This window comes from Diplotaxodon limnothrissa, linkage group LG7, assembly GCF_057381915.1.
Source record: "Diplotaxodon limnothrissa isolate DT_005_m linkage group LG7, D_limnothrissa_male_GT1.1, whole genome shotgun sequence".
Lineage (NCBI taxonomy): Eukaryota > Metazoa > Chordata > Actinopteri > Cichliformes > Cichlidae > Diplotaxodon > Diplotaxodon limnothrissa.
In genome coordinates, this window is record NC_140602.1 from 42,361,092 (window position 1) to 42,382,304 (window position 21,213).

Sequence of the window (21,213 nt, forward strand, 5' to 3'; positions counted from 1 at the left end):
TTTGTTTAAGAAGTTTAAAACTGATTCAGATCTTTCATTTAGCATGTCATTAAAATGACTCTGAGGAACCAAGTTCCCATACCATCTGAATACATTTACATTATCGTTGTACGGTTTGGATTTAACATGAGTCCCTAACACACTCACATATGGAGATCAGTGTGACCATTCAGCTTCTCTCATACTAAGAAATCAACAAAACTTCTGAAATGGTCAAATTTGGTGAGGAAAGCCTCAAAGGCTTCAAGCTGTCACCAGTCTTCCCAGCTCATAATGAGATCGGTCAATGTATGTCGCTTCAAATACAAGTGACGAGTCACCTCTTAAGGCACAGTTAAGTTAAACTGAGTGGTGATCTCGCAGCCTGGCTGTTTTATGTATAACACATCTTTTTGTGTTGCACTTTTCTTTGTTCCTCCCTGTCGTGGTTCAAACATGTCTGCCTACATATGTGGAAAAGGATTAGTTGTTTGTTTTTAATTCAGTATATATAATTTTATTGTCTCACTCCATAGACAGCAGTTCTGTGCAGAGTGCGTAGAGGAGGTCTGTGAGGTGTGCTGTGTGTGTGACACACTGATGTCCCCTTGTCCACTGAAGGCTCGTTGTATACATCATGCATCTCAAGAAAATGAGATAAAAGCAGAGCTGCAAATGGAAAAATCATCATTATTAATAAAAAAATATTTAAACTCTTCACTGGACTCTGATTGCAATGACACTTTTTTTTCTTCTGATGATGCAGACTGTCGAGTTTGAATTCTGATAGTGAGATAGGCTCCTCTTAATGGCTGTACCAAATATCGGGCTAAGCAGGTCATTTTAGATCAAGGTGTGTCCTAAAAAAGGAATGTGAAGGTAACTTTAATGTAATAAACTATTAAACTGATTTCAAAGAGAGATTTTAAGCAAAATATTATTTCTTTTCCACATGCATATATTCATCAAAGCACTGCAAAAACTTGTACATGTTGATATTTTCTAGAGAGGTGCACCTTGTTTACTAAAGCTTCACAATGCTGATTCAAATGAATGTCTTGGTCCCTGCAGATTTTGCTGAATTTTGTTTTGTTTTGTTTGTTTGTTTTTAAGATAGTTTATGACTCTGCCTCAGATTTGTACAGGAAACGTGCACTAATTTAGACCCAGGACAAATCTTTTTAGACGTGACCTGTCACCTGTTGAGCGTGCACCACAAACACATCTGGTGTAATTGTGTCCTACATTTAACATTTAAATCCACAACTCATACTGTCCATTTTCCATGTTATTTTAGCTGTTGAAATTTGTTTGTTTTTGTTAACCTCTGTTTTTCAAAGATATGTGGAAAAACAAGGTGACACCAGTAAATCTCTAAAGCAGAGGCTCTTTGGGAGAAACTGCTTTCTGTTCCTATTTCCTAAGGACATCTTAAGACCCAAATTCCACAAGCCGGCTGGTGAAGGTGTTTCAAAATCTGAGAAACTCCTCTAACAGAAAGGTATGAACAGCTTTCTTGTAGGGACATGCGTGATATTTATGACTGACCCTGCTGTTGCGCAAACTTGTCCTTTTAAATGCGAATATAAGTTAAGCTGGAGGCAGCAGCCAACACAGCGGTACTCCATGGAAAAATGAACCATCAGAGCTGAGAAACAGGTTACTGGTCTCTCGACTTGTTTTTCCTCATGTGTCTTTCAGTGCGGGACAGGGAGTTGTGAAATCATGTGAAGTCTTTGCTTTTGAGGACAGCTCATGAATCGCAGCTGATTCTGGTAAACCACAAGCTGAACCTATAAAGCGTTTAAGTCCGTGGCTGTTTTCAGACTTGCACATTTCCAACACTTGGCTACTGTTCCTTGAACCTTGGCGATGATTGGCTGACAACCAGGTGGGTGGATCAGCAGGGGGGAAAAGTAAACATCACCCCAGGCTTTGCCACTCTGTACCTCTCTTTGGCTGCACAGTTCACTTTTGGCTCAGGTCAGACACCAGCTCACCTCGCGGCTTCTCTTCCTCAGCCATGACGATGACTGTTGCCATGGTGATGCTGTGCATGATGATGGTACATGCAAATGTGAAGCCGCAGAAAGATTTTAGCCTGCAGAAGGTAGGATGGAGGGCGTTTGGTTTTTAAGCTTTTTTCTTTTTATATATTTTTTTATGTTTCAAACCACGTTTATTCGTTTTGTTAAGAACGGGGTTTCTTTAAAAGGAGAACAGCTGTTCTTTGTTTGTTACATGACGCCACCTACTGTCTGCTGGTGGTTTTATGTGTGCGCACAGTTTGCGATGAGTTGCTACCTTACAATAAACAAGATTAATGCACAAGTAAATCGTTTCCTGGTTTGATGGACTGTGTGAGGTTAACTTTCTTTGGCATATGTGCCACAAGAAATGTGTCTGACTGGCTATGAAGTGGGATTGTCCCGCACTTACTTCTTCTTAGCCATATTATGCCTGTAAGCCTTTTAACGTTTTATTCTTTATTTTAAAAGTAAAATGTTTATTTGACACAAAGTAGTGCTGATTTTATTTTCCCCGCCAGGATTTTTTTTTTAATGTAGGCTATTGTCTGTTATATAAGAGTAAAAGTTAACACTTTCCCAATATAATTATAATCATTGACATTAAGTCAAGTGAACACCGTTTTACATGAGGAAAAATGAAAGTGGCTCATCGGTTTTGATGTACAGCGAACATTTGAGATAGGTAAGGATGCCCTGCTTTACACAAGTGCTTGCAACAGGGTACACATTACAGCCTATGATAAAATAAATATGTGAGCCACACCATTTCACTTCAAGATGTGCTCTTTCATTCCGATCAACACAAGCACTGTAGTTTATTTTGAGTCAATCCCACATACCCCACCTTGCTTCCTTAAATACTTAGTGCACCAATTACCCGACTAAAAATACTCCCAACACATTATTTGTGCCTTAAAATACAGAACCTCATTGTTTCAGGGAAATACTTCTTCCTCTTTATTTAAATAAAGAGCCCTGCATTTAACCATTTAACCAAATGGTTAAATTCACGTGCATTTAACCATTTGGTTTATGTCACCCAGTGCGTCTGGGACTGTGACAGACAGGTCACATGTAGCCTGTGCATGACTGCTCAGAAGTTCCAATAAACTGTGTCCTGTTTTTGTTTGTTTTGTGTGTGTTTAGTTTGCAGGAAAATGGTATCGCGTGGGGGTCTCCTATGACTCTCCGCGTTTCGTCCCATTCCGAAGAATAATTAAGGCCTCCATGGGCACCATCACGCCGCTGCCAAACGGCAATGCTAATCTCACAATGTGGGAGGCAACGTGAGTCTGTTTTTGCAGGGGTGACACATTTGATCACTGTTGACATATGTGGACACGCAGGGACATGCCGCTCAGTCTGTGTGAGAAAAGACTGTGGCAGAGCTTTTTTAAACTCTATTATGGGGCAAAGTCAGGACACTTTTTAAGATCTTTTAATTAAATTTGACTTGTTATTGTGTCCATGCCCTTTATGTGCTCCAGTAACCTTTGTAATTTACACAATATGCTCTCACAGTTATTTAAGATGGCTGTTGAGTGGCAAACTTGCATACAACAATAATACATATTGGGCTTTATTGAATTAATAACATCAAAGCTATCATATGTGTGCTAGTCAAGGAAAAGAGTTAAACAGAGAGGAGTAAGAAAGTGACACTTGTGGATAAACACTCATTTTTCTTTGCTTTTTTCAGATCCTTTGGTTGTGTAATCAAAAAGTACCAGTATGAGAGGGCGAGTGTACCTGGACAGTTCACCTACTTCAGTGCACGTGAGTCTTTTTCTAAAGACAACTGACTTTTTCCATCATAGAATAAAAACTTGACTGGTGCTCACAGCATGAGTTGACATTCAGGATCAGCAACATGTCATGAGCAAAAAAAACACAGTGATCACAAGGATGAAGCTGTGCAGTCCAGGCACATGTGACAAAGTAATGACATAAGACTGAGAACAGGAAATAAGAGCAGAATACACACCCAAATATATTTGGGGGATTTTTCTTTTTTACTTTTATTATTTTTTACAGTTACGGTTTTCATGTGACATGTAAGTATTTTTTATTGTTTATATAGCATGCTGTCTAAATAACAAAATGTATATTATTAAATGTAGTAATTTAAAATGCATAATTTTTACAGTGGTATAATTATGATTATGTTAGAATTGTATTGTAATGAACATTTAAATGAATGTAAATTGTTCAATAATGTATAAAATTTTCATTACAATTTTGAGAATATTTTAAGTAGGTTTAAGTTTTCATGCGACACTTAAGTGTTTTTTATTATTTATATAGGTCTGCTGTCTAAATAACAAAATGTATATTATTAAATTTAATAATTTAGAATTAAATCTTAATCGAATTAAGATTCATTAACATCCAGTAAGTCAATACAAAAATTACATATCTTGTAAATTAATTTTATCTTCTACCAAATGCAATTGGGGGGGTTTTACGTTCATGTTTTTTTGTTTTTGTTTTTTGTTTTTAGCTTTTTGCATTTTAAGTAACCTATACAGGCCTAATAGAAAAATCATATACATCCCATTTGGGTTTAGTGCAGGCAATTCTGTTTCATCCAGATTTAATGTATTGGTCTATTTATTCATTTATTTAATCTGCCTATCAATTTGCTTTTAAATGTTCAACTAGCAGGGGTGCTAAAATCTCACTTCTGTGTCACGATTTCTCTCAGGCCATAACATGGTGAAGGACATCACTGTGGTGGAAACAAACTACACTGACTACGCCATGGTCCTTAAGCACAAGGTTTTCAACAGAGAGTACACACAGGTGGCACTTTATGGTGAGACACGCTCACAGATGCGTCTGAACATGCAGGCCACTGCAATTCTGTCTTCTATACACCACATGTCTGTTTCTGTACTTGTCTGCAGCTCGCACTCTGAGCGTCAGGCCTGAAGTCGTACAGAAGTTTAAAACCTTTGCCTTGTCTCGCGGTTTACCAAGAGAGTCTATTCTGATTCCACCTCCAGCAGGTGAAGCAAGGGGGAACACGCCTCCATATATACACATAGTATATACACATCTGCGCGCATGTTGAAGAAAAATTGTCATAATTTTGGTCTGTATGTTTTCTGGTGAACAGAAAATTGCCCGCCATCAGGGTCTGGGCGTTAGGTAAGGCAATTTCTTTTTTTTTCTTTTTCTTTTTTTAAAGAAAAATATATATAAAAAACACAGGTGGTTATTTTAAATCTGCGTGTGCGAATGATTTCTGTCCAGCTAGTATAAAATCCTTTCTGTTCCCCCTTCTAGGTTCCCTGCTGTGCCTGAGATGAGGGTGGCATCACGTGTTCTTCGTGCTGTTCCAGCTGTGTGTCTGTGTCCAGTTTCTGACAGCATTTATGTATTATAAACTATTATTAAAAAAAACTTCAGCAAACATGATGCTGACTGCAAATGGCACAAGAAGCAGATATTGCTGATTACATTTATCCTATAGATCAACCTTGATTATGAAGCGTTTTCCATTATTTTCACAGTTCACATAGTTAAATAAACATTGACCTCCAGACTTTTATTAATCTAATTTGAGGGTGGGTTTTTTGTCTTATTATGGTTACATGTAAAATATGTTAGTATGTAATTCTGTGTTTTACTGTGATCTATATGTTCATCGCCTGACAGTTACCTTTACCAGCTATAATATTGGCGATACAGTCATCATATATCAATAAATATATTTCTGATCAGCTGCATTTTTCTTGAATTAAGAAATTTTACCTGCATATGCACAAACACTTTCTCTTGCATAAAGTGTTGCTGCAGAGGTTCACACTGAAAAGACAAATGTAAATAAAAGTTGGCTGCTTCATCGACTGCCCTGAGCCATATCAGCTGTGCTCTTTCACACTGTTGACATAATTAAATAAATATTCAGCCTGGACATAATAAATAAATCTCTGAGTAGATTATCTACAGTTTCTACTGCATTTGTGGCACAAAACAAGTGGTCTAAAGGTCACTGAAAGGAAGTTTTTTCCCTCAGTGAACACCAGGTGGCACATACACACCAGTATGTGACATACAGTTTATGATGCAGATATCATGATACCATGAGAAATGAGATTAAATGAGCTGTATGTTGAAGGGACACTTCTGTCTGTGGTAACATCAAAAAGTCTCTGTAGCTGATACTAATGCTACATTTCCCCACAATCTGTTAATTACTAACGTATATTGATCAGTTGTTTGTTTTAGCTTCAAACTCTGAAGTCCAGCAATTCATTTCTGATTATTTGGACCAAAGGACACACAGTGACATGCACACACCTCTGTGCACAGACACACTGATCGTCAGAACTTTGCGCGTTAAGTTGTGTCTTTTCTTGCTTCTTTTGGTCGTGTTTTGAGAGGGGATTCACAAAAGCCACATACACAGGGTGTCCGTTTGACCCAGAAAGGCAGCAGACAAAAGTTTCTGGGAGGTGACAGAAAGAGACAGGTTGGACAGGCAGGCTAACAAAATGCAGGGAGCGGTCAGGCCTGTGTCTATGCTGGTAATGGGGTGGGCCCTCGTGACCTTCCAGGTATCTCCTGTGGAGCCAAAAAATTTTACCCTGACCCAGGAGAACTTTGATCTGGAGCAGGTGAGTGGATAAAATACTAAAAAATGAAATTTCTTTAGTTATTTCCCACCCCACCCAACAACAAAGTTTATCACTTCTTTTCATTCAATAATATCTGAGGTTGTTTTTATTGCTGCACGTCAATCCACATGTTTTAATGTACAGTAATTATGAGTCTTGTCGCACCACGCCTTGACTTCAGCAATCTTGGCACAAATTCCTGAGAAACATCAGCTTATCCAGAAGTCAGCTAAACATGTCACACCCCTGCTGATTCATCCACAGTACACTGGCTCCCTGTACTGCCATGAATTCACCCTAAAAACATGACTATTAACATTTGAAGTTCTTCACAGGCTCTGCCCTGCATATTTCACTGATCTCCTCCAAACTTAAACTTCCTGCAGTGTTCATCTGGGTGCCAGGTCCTTCTCTTATGCAATACCTAAACTTTACTCCCTCACATCTGCACACTCCTTGACAGAATTCAAAACTGCGCTCATGACATTTTTAAGCTGTTCTGTTTTGTTTTGACTGGTCCATTTTATAATATTAGTATCTGTTCTGTTTTATGTCATGCCGTGTTCCTCGCAGTTTATGGGAAAGTGGTATGAGGTGGCAGTGGTGTCTACCTGCCCTCATTATATGCAGCGTAAGAGGGGAAACCCTGTCATTGTTGCACTTGAGCTGAAACATGTTGCATCTGAGGAGAACTTCACCATGACAGCCACTGCTTTCAGGTCAGATTCACCCACATGCTGTTTCTCATGGAGTGGATGAGTATGCTACACTCAATATAACCTTTCATGTGTTTGTGTCTGCATATAGGAACAGCTTGTGTACGGAGACTTCAACAGATTACAGTTTGACGGACACTCCAGGGCGATTCTTCTACCACACTGCAAGTATGTTTTCTGCTTTCCTGCATATATAGTCTTCCTGTGACATGTGTACAATAAAAACATTCTCATGATGCTAAAATAATACTCAGAAAACCTGATGCGTTAACACTTTATTTTCTACAGGGCTCGGGGCCGACGTTGATGCCTTTGTGGTTCATACCACCTATGATGAGTATGCTGTAATGCTTCTGCTGAGCACAGAGAAACCATCAGGAAATAAAACCACCATAGCCAAACTTTACAGTGAGTGACCACTGTTGGATCATCAGCCATTTTACCTTTGATTTATCAAGATATCTGTGTTGATTTTTTTTTAGCAGTGCATTTCTTTGTGTCCGAATTAAAACAAGGGTCAGGTACTTTAATTTATCAATCAATATTAATTATGAGTAAGCTAATAATAGACTTCATATTCCCAACACCTAATCTAGTGTACTTAAAGCAGGTAAAACTTGCAAAGCTTCTGAGGCTACTGTATAAAATCTAATTGTCTCTATATCTGACTGTAATCTTGTTCAAATCATGAGATCTCACATTTAGCCTTTTAATTTGGAACTATTTAATGTTTTTCAATATAAAATTATAAAAACATAGAAATTTGTTGTTCTCACAGAGATTTTAGGAAATTTAAATGTGCTGATTCTAACACTGCCTTTCTGTTTCCTTCCAGTATTTAACAGAGTATGAACAGTCAGTGTTATAAAACACTAAAGAAAATCTGTCCTCTTCAGGTCGGACTGTGGAAGCAGGCCCCGCTGTGCTGGATCACTTTAAAACAGTGGTCAGAGAGCATGGAATGAGAGACGATGCTGTCATCATGAATCAGGACAAAGGTGCACACTCTCCCTGAGAACTATTGATGAGTTTACACTCGTCATCTCCATCTTTAACATTTTTTGCCCAGTATATTCACTATCCTCTGCACATGTCCAAATCATCTTTACATGCTGTTCAACCTGAGCGAACCCTCTGATTTGTTGTAATATAGTCATCGTCGCCCCCCCCCCAAGCAGAACAGATTTGCCCGCTGGGATAGCCATGTTTGACACCCTTGCTGTTATTGATTTTTCCCTCCTGTTATTGAATATTATCTTCATGGTTGTGTTTTGCATGTTTAGTGTTTTCTATTACTAACTGCATTTTAGAAAGTCATCAACTCTAATCCTTCTGCCTTTACAGGTGAGTGTGTTCCAGGTGAAAAGATGACAGAGACACCTACTCAGGTGCATGCTTCACACTAACACACTAACATATAACACTGTAAAACCCAAGATTTATAACTATGTTAAAGTGATGAGTCTTTAATGCATTTTAATACCTTGTATGTCATTATTTCAGGTTATTGTTCCCAAAGGGTTAAATAGAAACGCGGTTCCACGTACGACACATCCCCAAGAAGAGTTCACTGTTACCATCTGACCCTATCCTTACCATCCTCCTCTGTCAGATAAATCCTCTGCATGTCCTCCTTCACTATATCCATGGATCTCCTCTTTCACTCCTGCCTGGCAGCTACACGTTCAACATCCTTTGCCAAGTATATCCACTATACTTCCTTTGCTTATATCTAAACCGTCTCAGCCTTACCACTCTAACTTTATTTCTGAACTGCTCTACCTGAGCTGTCCCTCTGTGGTACACGTTTCTAATCCTTTCTATTCTGGTCAATCCCAATAAAAACCTGAGCATCTTCAGCTCTACCACCTTGAGCTCAACCTCGAGCTGGCAGACCTCGAGGTCTTTTTGTCAGTGCCACTGTCTCCAAACCAAACATCATACCGGGTATGACTACCAGCGTTTAAACCTTCCTTTTACTCTTGCTGCTATCCATCTGTCACAAATCACCCACTCGACTTTGCCTCCACTCTCTTGTTAACTGTTAATATAAATAAAAATATGTAAATGTAAAAAAAATGCAATAAGGATGTTGTGTTTCTGTCAAATTTGAGCGTTTTAATAAATATATATTTGCTATATATTTTAATATACAGCTGGTACATAGTCCAAAATGCAAATTGTTTTTTAATGTGTGAAACAAGTTTAAATACAAAAAAAGGACTTTAACTTTTAAGGCCCTTTTAAAGCTGCACCACCTGCTATATATGGCATGGTGTGCTAATACTTTCCACAATTATTTATCATATGCATTTGGATGTGCAAGTTTAAGAGATGTGACAAATATTTATTTAAAGATAATATTTTATTGCCAATATTATTTCAAATAAAGCGACCATGCTATTTGAGAAAAAAAAAGCACCAAACATATGGCAAGTGTACGGTAATAAAATATCTCATGTACAAATGTTTCCTGTATGTTTCACTGCCCCAAGGAATCATTTTCAAAATGGGCTGCACCGCTCCCCAACGGGACATGGAGGGAGAGAGCTGAAACAGAATCATGCATGCATGTGGATACCTTGTAAATTTACTCCAACATCATGGTTTCACATTATAAAGTTACAATTTAGTAACTTTATAATGTTACAATTTACACATGTCTGGAATCATACATCAGTCCAATCCAAGCCCTCAGAAATGTGATTCTGGCTAACCTACTATCCAGTCACATCTGGTCCTCTTTGCTCTCTAACCTGTCTGTGAATAATATTATAACATTTTTCAGGTTCCAGTGTGATCTTGAGCTGGGGTCCTGGTCTGTACATCCACTGGTACAAAGTGCAAGCTTGAGCTACCAATAGTTATTTAGGTATTACAAGGGTGGAGCTGTAGACGGCAGCTCACTCGCCAAGATACGTAACTTTTTGTATATGCGCCCAAAGCATTGTGGGCTCTGTAGTTCAGAAAAGATAACTTCTATAACTTATACACATTAGGATGAACTAGTATGCTATTGTTACTCATTAGTCCCTCCAATCATGACAAGTATTGATTTGTTTGCATTGCAGTGGTCAGGTGAGATACACAAAATCTGAACTTTGCTCTTTTACTTGTTTATTTTTTACTCAGCTGTGGGGGGGCTGGGTACATGAGGGTGACCCGGCAAACATAGCCCATAGCAGTTCAATGCACTGTCTCCTAATCAAGAGGTGAGAGGGGGCTGTTTTGATGTTTCATACTTAGGGGACATTGTTACCAACGCGTGGACAGACAAGCTGGTGAGATGCAGAAAGCAGCGACTGTGATTACTCTGCTGGTCCTGGGATGGACCTGGAGCCTCGAGGGGCTCCCTGTACTCACAGACCCGCTTTACCCCACACAGGAAAACTTTGATTTAACCCAGGTAAGTGCTCGAGTTCTGCGCTCTGGTTAATATTCTTTAACATTGTGCATATTGCATAATTCTGAGAAGTGTTAAATGCAAAAAGTTAAAAGCAGGAGATGCTGGTATGCCCTTTTCCTGTGTATTTAAATTCTAACATTTTATTTCTTTTAGTGTTTACTGAAAATTTCTTTAAGCCTTAATCTCAAGCAGAGGAAACCTAAAAATATGAGGATTATATGCTGAGGGCTTTTATAATGGAAACTAGAGCTGTTAGTTGCACAGTGCAAAGGTCGGGTATGAATCCACTGAGTGCTCATAGATAACTATGACAGAGCAAGCCTAAGGTAATATTTATCTATTTCTCATTGCAAAACATCCTTTATGATCCAGTCAAACGACTGCTTCAAATCACTTGTATTCTCAGGACTGAGAAGGTCCAAAGTAAACGTTTCCTTTAGATGTAGAACACAAGGACCTCTCCAAACTTGTATTTTTAAAACAAACTTAAAATAGTTTAATTAAAGTTGACGTTTTGCTTTAAACCCAGCATTAAAACAACATTTAACTATATACTTTTTTAATAATCTATATTTGTAACATCTTTATTTTTATACCAGATGTTTGGTTAAGCAGTCTGTGAGTTTTATATCAATTTGTGAAAATCTTCCTTTTGTTTACCTCTCCTGACAGTATTTGGGAACATGGCATGATATTGCCATTGCATCCACATGTCCCTATATGCAACGTTATAAGTCAGGTGCAGCCATCGGAAAACTGGTACTTCAGAGAGGTGATAATGAAGGCAAACTCAAGGTGACTCGAACTTCACTGAGGTTAGTAGAAAACGCATGGGTGTGCGGACACAAACAGTAATGTACAGCAAGCATGTATTTCTGACAGCAAAACACAATGTCCACTATTGTGTTCCCTTCAAGCTGTGTGGGTTTTTACAAAAAATGTTTTTTGTTGTTTGTTTTTGCTAATGTACTCATTCTAAACATTCTAGCAGACATATTGAGGGAAACTGGATTAACCAAAATTTAAGAGAAATCTGGCAAAAAAAACAAACATAATATTTAATTTTGCTGGATGAATTTTATTTGTGAAAGCTACCAAATTCTGAGAATCTGCTGTAAAAGAAGCTATCAAGCTGTAAAATACCAGTAGCAGCTGTAACATTAATGCGATCTGCTCACTGATGTATTAAACATGTTTCCTCAAATGAGTCTCTCTACACATTAACTGCTTTTAACTCCAGTATATTCTAAACCCCCCTCTTTGTGTGTGTGTGTGTGTGTGTGTGTGTGTGTGTGTGTGTGTGTGTGTGTGTGTGTGTGTGTGTGTGTGTGTGTTAAGACGAGGAACATGTATGGAGAGGATTGAGGATTATGAGCTGACCACCACACCAGGACGATTCTTCTATCATGTTGCAAGTATGTCTCTAATCTGTGTAAATAATGCTGTACGTGAGCTTTTGTACAGCGGATTTTTCGATATTATGACTCTCCCTGTACTCTCCCTCTCACAGAGTGGGGGGCAGACGTGGATGCATACGTGGTTCACACAAACTACAATGAGTACGCCATAGTAATAATGAGCAAGCAGAAGTTATCAGGCAATAAGACCACCTCAGTTAAGCTTTACAGTGAGTAAACGCTTCCTAAAAATGTAAACCAAAATGGATTCATTTGACAGTCCTTAAGTATACACTTGATTGTTGTTATAGTGACTATTAGGTGAAGTCCTGAAGTCTTAATGCCATTTTAAGGTTTTTATTTTCCAAATGATTGTGTTCTTCAGGTCGAACTATGACTGTGAGAAACACTGTCCTGGATGACTTTAAAAGACTGGTTAAAGACCAGGGAATGAGTGATGCCAATATTATCATTAAAGAGAACAAAGGTACAGCCCACACATACAGACACACACATAGACAGATTATCACACACGCTAACACTCTTCTAAAATGGAGTGATAAGCGTACAGTCTTCCTCCGAGATCAGTACTCTAGTTCTTACATTTTAAAGAAATCAACCCAGATCTACACTCTATCTTCATGGTTTCTTTCCTTGCGTATGTTCTACCTCTTTACAAAAGACATGAAAATCCAGGCTCACACACACACACACATACACACACACACACACACACACACACACACACACACAATAAAATAAAAAACTTGAAGAATGGAACTGTTATTCATAACATCTTAACACGACATTTTAGGCTATAGATGAAGTATATGAACAAATGACACTACTTCACTTGATCTGCAGGTGACTGTGTTCCTGGAGAGGAGGTGGCAACAGCCACAGCTCAGCCTGAGCCTCAGGTATTACAATCTATTTAACATTGAATATTTTATGCATATGCTTTAATTGTATTTCCTTTAAAATGCATGAAAGAACATCTGTTGTCCTTTGTACTCAGGAGTTTGAGTTTTATGGTAGAATTCATCATAAATGAATTACAAGGCCATCATATAATCCATGTGAGACGTTACATTATAGGAGATCATTTTATCAGTATAATGCAGATTATTTGTGGTTGAGTCATTTTTGTATCTCTGAGTCTGTGTGTCTGTGTTAAACAGCGTGTGAGGAGAAATGCAGTGCCTTCTTTGGCTCCAGATGTGGAGGGCTCTGGTGATGATACAGCTATGTTCAATGGGACTGGTAGGATATCAGTTTATGCCAAATATCAAGTTCTGATTCTGATGTTGTATATTTTCTTATGCATATGTATATTCCCTCGCTGTTCCCACAGAGGCCTGTAAAGCAGCACCAGACACAGGACCGTGTTTCGGGATCCACGTGCGTTACTACTACAACTCCTCTTCAATGAACTGCGAGCTCTTCAAGTATGGAGGATGTTTGGGCAATCAGAACAACTTTGAAAATGAAAGGGACTGTTTGCAGAGTTGCCGCACCGAAGGTAAGAAAAAACAAACACAACATGACATTTGCTAATGTGCATAGATGTCCGTGCAACACACGTGCAAATTCAGGTTTTGGGGGGTTTGGTCCAACATTTAATTATGGATTCAGCTGGGGTTTCCAAATGACGCGTAAACGGAAGAACACTTATTTTCTATGAGAAGCTACTGTGTTTGTTTTCAATGAGGCTCCTTATAACAGCCACAGAGAAAGGGACTGCAACTGTTTTACAAAGTGCAATTCATGTTCTACTTGAGACTCTTGTGGCACACCACGAATGAATATTACCTATATTATATTGTGTGTATCTCTTTTGTCATTTCAGCTGTGTGCCGTCTGCCTATGGATGCTCAGCCCTGCACAGGGAAGCCTCCCATCTGGGTTTTTGACTCCACCGCTGGTCTGTGTGTGGCCTACAAAAGCGGCTTCTGCCAGGCCAACGGCAACAAGTTCTACAGCAAGGCAGAGTGTGAGGAGTACTGCGGGGTGATGAAAGATGGTGCGAAAATAAAACAAGTATAACAGAGCAGAACTGTGGCAGGATGCAAATAAACACAAAGACACATTTATCTCATAGAAATCCCACAGATTCCAAGTCCATGGCTGAGGCACTTAAAAAAAATCTCCCAGCCTTGTTTTTTCTTCATATGTAAACACAAAACCCAATTTTCAAACAACATTTAAAAAAAAAAAAAAAAAACCTCTAACCCTTATGGCTAAACCACATCATCACATCAAAACAGTTTTAACCAGTGATCGTACACACACACACGGCCAGTCGGAAAAAAAACATTACTGCTATTATGCTACTACATCAAAAAAGAAAAGAAAAGAAAAGAAAAGAAAAGAAAAGAAAAGAAAAGAAAAGAAAAGAAAAGGAAAAACAACAATGTTAACAACACGTAGCTCTGGTCATCTTGCATCTTAGGATTTACTCATGGAAGTGGCTTCTTTCACATGTTTCTCATGCAGTGTAATTATAATGATTAAATGGGAACATTATGTTGTATGAGAAAAAATGTGAAAGGGGCCACTTTAATGGGTGTTTGTGCTGGAAAACATAAACATTGATTGCAGAAAGGGGCATTTTTCAATCTGGTTGCCATTCCATGAGCAAGAACACAGTCTGTCACAGCTGCTCAAATGTCATTTGGAATTACTGTTGTTAGGCATGAACTTACTCCTCCTCCTCTTATAAACAGCCCTTCTCTATCTCTCTCTGATTGTTTGTTGATATTGAGCTTCAACTCAACCAATGCCATTCTGTGACGATGGACTGATTGACTAATGTTACTTACATGACATCATTAGCAAGAAGTGTGAAGAGTTTTAATTTGTTGTCGTTGTGTTGAATTTTTTTTTTTTAAAGATATTTTTATGGAGGGACAAATTACAATCGTGTGAGTAAGGTTTTTCACAGGACTCTGTGCAGACCTGTGAAAAAACTAATTACACCCTTACTGCTTCCAAAGAAAAATTATGATTTCACTAAGGTTTCCAGAAAAATATGCTCTTATGTCTTTTGTTCAACAACTAATAGCCCAAATTGGGTCATGCAACAGAGCCACGATCCCAGTTTGCAAACCTATAAAGGAAAACACTTCTGCTCACTGGAAAAACTGTTGATGCATGATAAATACAAGTAAAAGTTACAGCTCAGTTTGAATCAATTCCTGCAAATGCATCAAGTTCCCCATACATGCTGGTCCAAACAATGTATATATGCTTTTTTTTAACAGATGAAGGGCTCCTCAAGGCAAACTGACTGAGATGAGGAACCACTGCTGCTCAGTCAACATAAAGGGATACGACACAAACCACCACAGTAACAAAATATGGCTTTGTCTCAGCAGCGTTGTCACCAATAAAAAAAAAAAGTTTTTCAGTTGCTTCTTGTTTGTTACTGGTAAATGGTAAATGGCCTGTATTTATATAGCGCTTTACTAGTCCCTAAGGACCCCAAAGCGCTTTACATATCCAGTCATCCACCCATTCACACACACATTCACATACTGTTACTTCTTGCAATACCAGTTATAACATCACAGCAACACCTGTGTTTTCTGTGTGGTTTCGAATTTTTGCTTGAATCAAAAATTTTATAGCACTTAAGAGTTTAGACTGAATCACCTTCCCTGACTCAATGTGTGAAAATGAACAGACCAGGTAGATGAATACCATTATAAACAATTTTGTGTGCTAAAATATAACGCCTTTGTGGTATTTCCTACTCAAAAAAATATCATGTGAAATGTTACCAGCAGAGGTCCCCATCATTTAAGGTTTAGAGCCAAATGCTCATGTTCCCCTCCCTCCTTCCGGATGTTGCAGTCTTTCTGGTTCACAGAACAAATACTGTGCACAGTCTTTAATGTGTTTTGCGGTGAACATCATAGAAAAAGTACCAACATGCAACCATACACATGTGAATTGCATACACTAATGATTACAGCTGAAAGAATATACTTCTCCTTGGTGACAGTATCAATAATGACACAGTATGCATGTTTATGGTATACTTTCCGGTGCTCAGGGACTCTATCAACAAATCTAAATAAGAAACGTTTCCTAATATTATAATTAAACAAACTGTTTGAGACATGTAAGGGTGAAAATGCTATTAGGATCACCCTACAACAATCATCAATAAATTCTTCTGTTATTTATTGCATGGACCTCAGAATATCCTGGCCATAAATTATATTGTATGATCCTACATTGTTAATCCCATAATGTGCTAATAATTATAGCCATGGCTGTGCTAGTTTATATGAATGTGATATTTTCATGTCACATAGATGTTTTGCATACTTACAGTAATAAAAGGATCTATTCTTAGACCTTGATAAGAATAGTGTATTAGCACTTCATGATATAGTCCCAGACCTAAGTGGCTATTTCCTGGCATTTATCATGTAATTGTTTCAGTCAAATTTTTATCACCATAAATTTTTCATTCAATTGTAATTACACATTATTATCCATGTGCAGGCTCTGTTATAGAGAATCCTAACCTTCACTTCTTTATTATCAGGGGTGCAAACTGTATTACAGAGTATCCCAATATACTTCTTGCATTGTAATTACGCATTATTATCTGGGTGTATGCCATCTTGAATAACTCTGATAACACACTTTACAGCATCTTGATGGAACAAAAAACATCAGTAATGGAAGACTCCTCTCTCACCATTGTAAAACAGAGAAATCATTCGCACCCACAGCCAGCAGGCTTTTAAACTCTCGTGTTAATAGCAGACGAGCTATGTCAAACATATGAATTTCTCTTTGGGATCAGCAAAGTTATTTTTATTCTTAAGCTGTATTATAGAGTATTTTAACCTCTAATGCTTTCATTGTTATTACACTGTATTTTGAGATAGCCTATAGTGGGCTTTGATTAATGTACTAGGTGGAGTTAAAGGGGAGAAGGTTTGGTGTGCTCTCTCATTCAAAAGGATGAGGACTAAATAATCCAGACAAAAAAGACATGAAGAAAAGCCAGGAGGGGGCAATATTTCTCTGTTGGTGTTTCACAGATATATCACACAATCTCAATTACATTCACACAGATTTGAATACATTTCGCAGAAAATTATGAGTCATTCACTGCTGCAGAAATATCACATAATATCTCAACTAATCCTAGGCTATTTGCCCTCTTTTAATTTTCACTCTTCCAAAGGAGCCAGGCTTCCTGCTCTCAGTTCCCAGAGTTCCTGGCTGCTGGCAGTAGAATGCTGGGAATATCCGGAGAGGAAGGGGAAGTGACATCACAGAACTGACCTTCCGTACCAAGCCAGATCACCTGGTGTTCCCTGGACCAGAGTTACCAAATAAGCACAAACATAAATAAGCCTGCCAAGGGGCAAATGCTTTGTTTTTGAGCATTCACAAATGTAATTTCAGAGTGCTTATCACACATTTTTGTGCTTCAGTTTATTTTCCAGAAGTATGGGAGAGACAAAGAGATAGGAGTAACTTCAATTCATTATGCAGGAATCTTTCTGTTAGATTGTCTGAGCTAATTTGGTAGGAAATTTCCACTGCAATTCAGCTGGTTCCTCATATTAACTGAAAGCCTTTCTGAGTTTCTAGTTACTAGTCTGCTGGGGGGATTTTCTTGCCTAATGTCATTTTTAATTACCAAAACATTGATTCAGTCTCACTGATTATGTTACAGTGAGCCCCACAGTACTACCCAACTGTCCTCATGAATTCTAGATTTAAAATTTATTACCCCAAAAATAATAAAAACCTATGCTAAAACCTTAAAATGAGCTAATGTTTGCTAAGAGAAACACACAATTATTTTTTAGCAAAGAGGGACGGCAGAAGAAGAGAAGGGGGTTAGAAGCTGCCCAAAAGAGAAAGCATTTGGATGAGGAGACAAAAAGAAGGACAGATGTGGGAGGAAATGTGATTTTGGAAGACGGCAAAGGAGTCATCTTTCAGCAAACTGCTGCAGCTCCCACTGTCTCATTGTCCTACCAACAGAGGACCCCCTCCACACACACACACACGTAGCGGCCGTTCTCTCACTTCAGAGGATGCAAAACTGCCTAATTTTCATTTCAGAGGACATCTTATCCAAACTATAACCAATATTTGCCTTCCCCTTATCCTATAACCAAAACTTCACCACCTTTTTTTCCATCTTCAAGTTCAACTCTGACTACGTGGCCAACCAACAGGCAGCCACAAACATTTAAATACCCTCCTCTAAACCCCAGCTGTGTCATCTGAGTGTTTTCACTAAGTCTGAGGTCTAACAGATGGTTGCCCAAAAAGACAGAACTGGGGGGGGGGGGGGGGAGGGTTTGCTTGTCTTCCTACAGTCCCCCAAACCTATATTAACTCACAGAGTTATAAACATTGCTCAGCATATCTCATTTATTTATCTCTTTTATTTCATATAACATAACCAAAACACAGTGCTATCTCCCAGATGTTATTTAGCAGTATGACAAATGCCTCATAGAAACATAGAACACAGAAACTATCTTCAACATAATTACTACATGCATATATGCCTGTCTGGTGAAAGTGTTAATGCTGACTGAACATGTAAGAACTTTGCTTTAATTCATATGCTTTAATATTTTGGATTTTGCATTTATAACAGCTTTCTTTGACATGCAGTCATTTTACAATGACATGTTTTGTGGCATTTTTATACTGCCTCCAACTAACACTTTTCTCCTTCCTTGTTTCTCCTTCCTCACCTGGTTTTCACAATCCTCCACAAAGACTATGTGTTAAAGGCTCTACTCCTAATAAATTGTGACTGTTCCTAAGTTTACAGGTTACTCAGACATTGCTTATGATAAGTAAACGATTGCTTAACTGAATTAAGGAATGAGTTTGACTGAGACATTTTATTATGAAATAATGTTTCAAAAAGAGGAGGAGATGAATTTATCTAACAAGCAGGAGAAGCTACGACTGTGGATGTTATTTGTTTGTGTAAAAGTTAAGCTATTGCAAAAGGTGCTCATGTCTTTATTAGCACTTAACTGCTCAGGCTGTATGTCTTCGATGATAGAGTGAGCGTTATGTTGAATGGGCTTATGCATGTGTTTATGTGCTGGTCAGTGTATGTCATTATTAATTTTTGCAATATAAGAAATATATTATCCAATTAGGTTCGCTGTTAGCCAAATGCAGGTTGCTAATGGTGGTTTGCTTTTGATAGTTTTTCATAGCATTAGCTAACTTCCTGGCTATTGCTAACTAAATGAGAGAACCTGCTTGGTCAGTTGCAGTGTCGATCCCTGCTATGATGGCATTGTATTCACATGTTTAAATGCAATTTTCCACATGCAGTGATTTCTGCTTTGAAATCAACATAAGGGCTGAATGACCTTTGACCAGCTGACCTCAAGAATATCCAACCCTCCACTGTCGCTGCACAGTGTGACGCTCTGGCCCATTCCACTTTGACTGACCTCTCTTTGACTCTCACGCACACACACAGAGGGTATGACCACTCGATGCTCTCCCAGACACAGTCAGACACAATAGGAGACCCGACACATTCCTTTTCCCCAGGTGGCATAAAAGACACAGTCAGATCAATGTCCTAATAGGCTCCAAACCAGTGACAGACAATTATTAACCCCTGACGGGTGTGAGTTCCTCTCTCTCCTTGCCAGACTATTGTCTGACCACCGTGTGTTTGTATTGTCTGAGGGCCTTTTTTGGGAGGGGTCATGTAGTACTGGTTAACCACTGGATAAGAGGTCTAACTTAGAGTATGACATGCTCATTGTGTATGTAATCTTAACCTGAGAAAAGTGGATATTAACCTGCTCCAAATTGTGTCTTTAAAATATACACATTGATAGAACTGACCACATACCAATGTGACAACAAATGATGACAGCTCGCAGCCATGTGTCAGGACAGCTGATTAGGGTAAATTGTGTAAACAAGGATAAAATCCAAGAGCAACTGATATATAACAGTTTGCGAGTGTTACAGAGATACAATTTAAGCATCATGAGACTATTTCTACTTCTGTACCTCATTCAGAAATCTTCCTTTGCACCTACTCACTTCACTCTCTGCTTCAGCTGGACCTCCCTCATCCCCCAACTCTTCACCGCTCTTTCTCCCCCAGGCTCCTCTCCAATTCCACTACAGCCGTGTGTGTGTGTGTGTGTGTGTGTGTGTGTGTGTGTGTGTGTGTGTGTGTGTGTGTGTGTGTGTGTGTGTGTGTGTGTGTGTGTGTGTGTGTGTGAAGGGCTGGTGGTGGTAGGACAATGGGCAGTAAGGGGGCTAGTTGAATAGGACCATTGAGCCTGCTCAGCCAAACAGAAAATCATCTCCCATCTCACTTCAAAACCCACAGTTTCACTGCGTACAAGTAGACCTTTATTCTCCATAATTAATCCCTGATACACATATACATACATAGGCACACATGCATATAGATGCATACATACAGGCTTACAAACACACACAGATACAGAAATATATATATGGACTCTGGATGGAGTCTGACATATTAAACTGTCAAGAAGCAAGTTGTTCAAATGACTCCCCTGAATGTTATTCTGAAATGTGAAATTTAAGAAAACTAAGGTCATTTTGAATCTGAAGGCAGCTACACGTCTCCAGAAATTTGGGCCATGTTTACCACTGTGCAGCATCCGCTCTTCCTTAAAGATCAGCTCGTAAACATCTGGGAACTGAAGCGGCTAGTTACTGGAATCTGGGAGAGGAATGTTTTACCATTCCTGTCTGATTGAGGATTGTAGCTCATCAGCAGTCCTGGGTTTTCTTTTCATGTTGCACTAAATGTTTTCAGTTGGCCAAAGGTCTGGACTGCAGGCAGGCCACTTCAGCACCCATACTCATCTACTTTGAAGCCATGTTGTGTTGATAGATGCAGTATGCAGTTTAGCATTGTTGTGCTAAAATATGCAAGGCGTTCCCTGAAAAAAACGTCTTTATGATGGGTGCAAATGTCACTATAAAACATGTATATACCTTTTAGCATCAATGGAGCCTTTCCATATCTGTAAGCTGCCAATT

General features: G+C 38.7%; 3 protein-coding genes across 4 annotated transcripts; all 3 read left to right on the forward strand.

Moving 5' to 3' along the window:
* The first annotated feature begins 1,934 nt into the window (after window positions 1-1,934).
* ptgdsa (prostaglandin D2 synthase a) lies at window positions 1,935-5,941 on the forward strand. Its single transcript, XM_085358102.1, has 7 exons — window positions 1,935-2,089; window positions 3,156-3,295; window positions 3,709-3,785; window positions 4,714-4,824; window positions 4,916-5,017; window positions 5,128-5,159; window positions 5,298-5,941. Exons 1-6 carry the CDS (start codon window positions 2,003-2,005, stop codon window positions 5,157-5,159), a joined length of 549 nt encoding a protein of 182 aa, XP_085214228.1. The 5' UTR covers window positions 1,935-2,002; the 3' UTR covers window positions 5,298-5,941.
* A 351-nt stretch (window positions 5,942-6,292) lies between these two features.
* On the forward strand, window positions 6,293-9,409 carry LOC146628819 (protein AMBP-like). Of its 2 annotated transcripts, XM_085359723.1 has the most exons (7): window positions 6,293-6,631; window positions 7,205-7,350; window positions 7,439-7,515; window positions 7,636-7,755; window positions 8,244-8,345; window positions 8,692-8,735; window positions 8,851-9,409. In XM_085359723.1, exons 1-7 carry the CDS (start codon window positions 6,509-6,511, stop codon window positions 8,929-8,931), a joined length of 693 nt encoding a protein of 230 aa, XP_085215849.1. In that variant the 5' UTR covers window positions 6,293-6,508; the 3' UTR covers window positions 8,932-9,409. The 2 variants fall into 2 exon arrangements, with proteins under 2 accessions (XP_085215849.1, XP_085215851.1); XM_085359725.1 differs by lacking the exon at window positions 8,692-8,735 and having other exon boundaries at window positions 8,851-8,939.
* A 1,119-nt stretch (window positions 9,410-10,528) lies between these two features.
* Window positions 10,529-15,559, forward strand: LOC146628820 (protein AMBP-like). The gene is made up of 10 exons (XM_085359722.1): window positions 10,529-10,753; window positions 11,426-11,568; window positions 12,092-12,168; window positions 12,264-12,380; window positions 12,536-12,637; window positions 13,015-13,070; window positions 13,332-13,413; window positions 13,505-13,672; window positions 14,000-14,173; window positions 15,414-15,559. Exons 1-10 carry the CDS (start codon window positions 10,634-10,636, stop codon window positions 15,437-15,439), a joined length of 1,065 nt encoding a protein of 354 aa, XP_085215848.1. The 5' UTR covers window positions 10,529-10,633; the 3' UTR covers window positions 15,440-15,559.
* Window positions 15,560-21,213: the final 5,654 nt, after the last annotated feature.

Excerpts from the sequence above, each read along its gene's own strand:
- ptgdsa (XM_085358102.1), top strand. The coding sequence starts at position 2,003 with ATGACGATGACTGTTGCCATGGTGATGCTGTGCATGATGATGGTACAT. Across the intron at positions 3,296-3,708 it reads CTCACAATGTGGGAGGCAAC|ATCCTTTGGTTGTGTAATCA; the intron begins GTGAGTCTGTTT and ends TGCTTTTTTCAG. Across the intron at positions 3,786-4,713 it reads GTTCACCTACTTCAGTGCAC|GCCATAACATGGTGAAGGAC; the intron begins GTGAGTCTTTTT and ends GATTTCTCTCAG.
- LOC146628819 (XM_085359723.1), top strand. The coding sequence starts at position 6,509 with ATGCAGGGAGCGGTCAGGCCTGTGTCTATGCTGGTAATGGGGTGGGCC. Across the intron at positions 8,346-8,691 it reads CATCATGAATCAGGACAAAG|GTGAGTGTGTTCCAGGTGAA; the intron begins GTGCACACTCTC and ends CTGCCTTTACAG. Across the intron at positions 8,736-8,850 it reads TGACAGAGACACCTACTCAG|GTTATTGTTCCCAAAGGGTT; the intron begins GTGCATGCTTCA and ends TCATTATTTCAG.
- LOC146628820 (XM_085359722.1), top strand. The coding sequence starts at position 10,634 with ATGCAGAAAGCAGCGACTGTGATTACTCTGCTGGTCCTGGGATGGACC. Across the intron at positions 11,569-12,091 it reads GTGACTCGAACTTCACTGAG|ACGAGGAACATGTATGGAGA; the intron begins GTTAGTAGAAAA and ends GTGTGTGTTAAG. Across the intron at positions 13,414-13,504 it reads AGCTATGTTCAATGGGACTG|AGGCCTGTAAAGCAGCACCA; the intron begins GTAGGATATCAG and ends CTGTTCCCACAG.